Source organism: Condylura cristata, unplaced genomic scaffold (genome assembly GCF_000260355.1).
Source record: "Condylura cristata isolate star-nosed mole 26May11 unplaced genomic scaffold, ConCri1.0 scaffold00035, whole genome shotgun sequence".
In the NCBI taxonomy this organism is placed as follows: domain Eukaryota; kingdom Metazoa; phylum Chordata; class Mammalia; order Eulipotyphla; family Talpidae; genus Condylura; species Condylura cristata.
In genome coordinates this window covers 12,844,167-12,846,336 of record NW_004567136.1, presented here as the reverse complement: position 1 = coordinate 12,846,336, position 2,170 = coordinate 12,844,167, and the positions used below count along the sequence as shown (strand labels likewise).

General features: G+C 69.9%; 1 protein-coding gene across 1 annotated transcript in view; it reads right to left on the bottom strand.

Moving 5' to 3' along the window:
* The window catches only part of AKAP13 (A kinase (PRKA) anchor protein 13), a 160,348-nt gene continuing 158,178 nt past the window's right edge, over positions 1-2,170 (bottom strand). Inside the window, exons 36-37 of the mRNA XM_012732671.1 lie at positions 1,926-2,169; positions 1-1,810 (exon numbers count right to left, since the gene is read on the bottom strand). Coding sequence (XP_012588125.1) covers positions 1,761-1,810; positions 1,926-2,169 — 294 coding nt within the window. The 3' untranslated portion in view covers positions 1-1,760. The remainder of the gene's footprint in view (positions 1,811-1,925; position 2,170) is intronic.

Sequence of the window (2,170 nt, the reverse complement as noted above, 5' to 3'; positions counted from 1 at the left end):
AGCCCCGCCCCGGCGGCGTCCCGCTCTGGGCCCAGCTCGGAGGTCTCTCTGGGAGGGGCCGGCGCTCTGCAGAGGCGCCCGGCCCGTGGCACGGCGACGCGGTGACGCCCCCCAGCACCGAGGGCTGGCGCAGGGCCGGTGCCGCTTGCGGACAGGCCAAGCCTGTCTGCAGCCCTCTGCTAGCGGTCTGCCCTGAGACGCCGAGGCAGGCAGGACGGCGCCTCCCCACCGTCTGCTCTCCCGGGGAGGGCGGAACGCTGGCAGGGCGGGCTGCGGCCCTCTGCGCGCTGGGGCCACGCTCGGGCCCGTCCTGAAGGAACAGCTGATTGTCTCGAGAGCGGCCGGTGAGGGCCTCTAAAGTGCACGTCGCCCTGAGGACGACTGAGATGACAGGACGCTGGAGGGCAGCCCGTGGGGGAGTGCACTGGGCTTCCGAGCCTGAGGCCTCCCGGCTGCTCCCGCAGAGCGAGCCAGACACTGACTCCTTTGGGGGTGCTCGAGTTCACCTCGAGAGGGAGCTGCAGTGGCGCCGGGAGCCCTCTGGGTCCCTCAGCCTCTGCACTGCAGACAGGCCTGGGGGCGGGCGGGAGCCCAGTGCTCTGAGCCTGCCCCTGACCGAGGAAGTTGAAGCTGTGGGAATGTAGGTTTTCAAAAATGACCCAACTGTCGCTACTGAAGCCTCTGGACCCGGGGGGCAGGGGAGCACCGGGCGGGGGCACTGCTGCCACACGGCCGGGTCGGCCAGGAAGTCAGCTGGTGGCGGTCCCGGAGCCCACCTCTGACGGGGAGAACGAGTGGCGGGAAGCAGCTGTCCGCTGAGGGACAGCGAGGTGCGACGGGACAGCAGGGGCTGCGGGCACCAAGCAGGCAGGAAGCCCTGGGCGCGCGAGTCGGCCTGGCACACACACGCACGCGACAATAAATAACACACAGGTAAGCTCACAGTTTTAAGCAAGAGCGCTTTCGGAGAAGCTGCAGGTAAACCCCTTCACTGCGAGGCCAGCTCGCAGCGCCTCACAAGCACCACGTTAGAGCTTTTCTGGATGCTGTGCAGGACGTGCGCTCAAAGCCCGAGCTCGCCAGGGCTTCAAGGGCCACGTGTCAGGTACAGAGTTTCCCGGGGCGGGAGGGAGCAGATGGCGCGGCAGCAGCCACGTCCCTAGGGTGGGGGACGGCGCACACCCGGCCGTTCAGCACTTCCCTAAGAGCCAAACCTTGCCAGGCCCCGCCGCTGCGCCTCTGCCCTTCCTACCCGCACGCTGCCTCCTCGCTGGCCCTGGGGGCGCGGTAGCCACAGTCCCTTCAGAGTGGACAGAGACACCCCGAGAGTCAGGCCTCAGGGCTGCAGCCCCAGGGTCGCACGCCTGGGAGTCAGTCACCGGCTCGCCAAAACATGGCTGTGCCCGAAACGTGGCGGGTGGGTGGGTGACGGACGCCTGCCCCGCCGCCGGCATCGCCGCATCCTTGCTGAAGGAGAGAATGGTGTGCAGAAGGGGTGGGGCCGGCTGCAGGGGCCGGCCAGGGAGGCCCTGGGCTGAGCCCCGGGGCACGCCCATGAGGGAAAGGCAGCTCCAGACCCCTGGAGGCGCTCGGCCGAGGGTCCCCGACAGCCTCCGCCTTGCCCGGTGGCCCGCCCTCTGCGCCTGGGCGGTGCCGGACCCGCTGCCCGCCCGCCCACACACCGCGACTTTCCCCTGGTCCAGGTGCCGGGGCAGCGCCACGCGCCCTGCGAGACTGAGCAGGAGGCAGCCTCCTTGGCATCAGCAGAAGATCTCCTCAGCCTCGGCTGGGCCTTCGGGCACGGGGCCGTCTGCAAAGGGAGCGCGGGGGAGTCGGCACAGCGCGCCTCGCCGAGACCCTCGCTCCGCACTGCGGCCGCAGGGCGTTCCCGACCCCCCACCGCCGCCTGCCCCCAGGGGACTCACCGCCGGCCGGGGCGCGGCTGCCCTTGCCCTTTTTCTTCTTCTCCTTCTTCTCCTTGGGCTTGGCCAACCCGAAGAGGCGGGTGGGGGCGGAGGCCGGGGCCTGGCCCTCTGGCGCCTTGTGGGTCTGGCCGGCAGAGCTCAGTATGTGGAAAGGCCCCTTGTCTTTGTGTGTCCGAGAGAGGCTGTTCCTTTTTGGGGACGCCGAGAGTTCTGAGTCCAGGGGCCCCGGCTTGGCGACGGCAGGC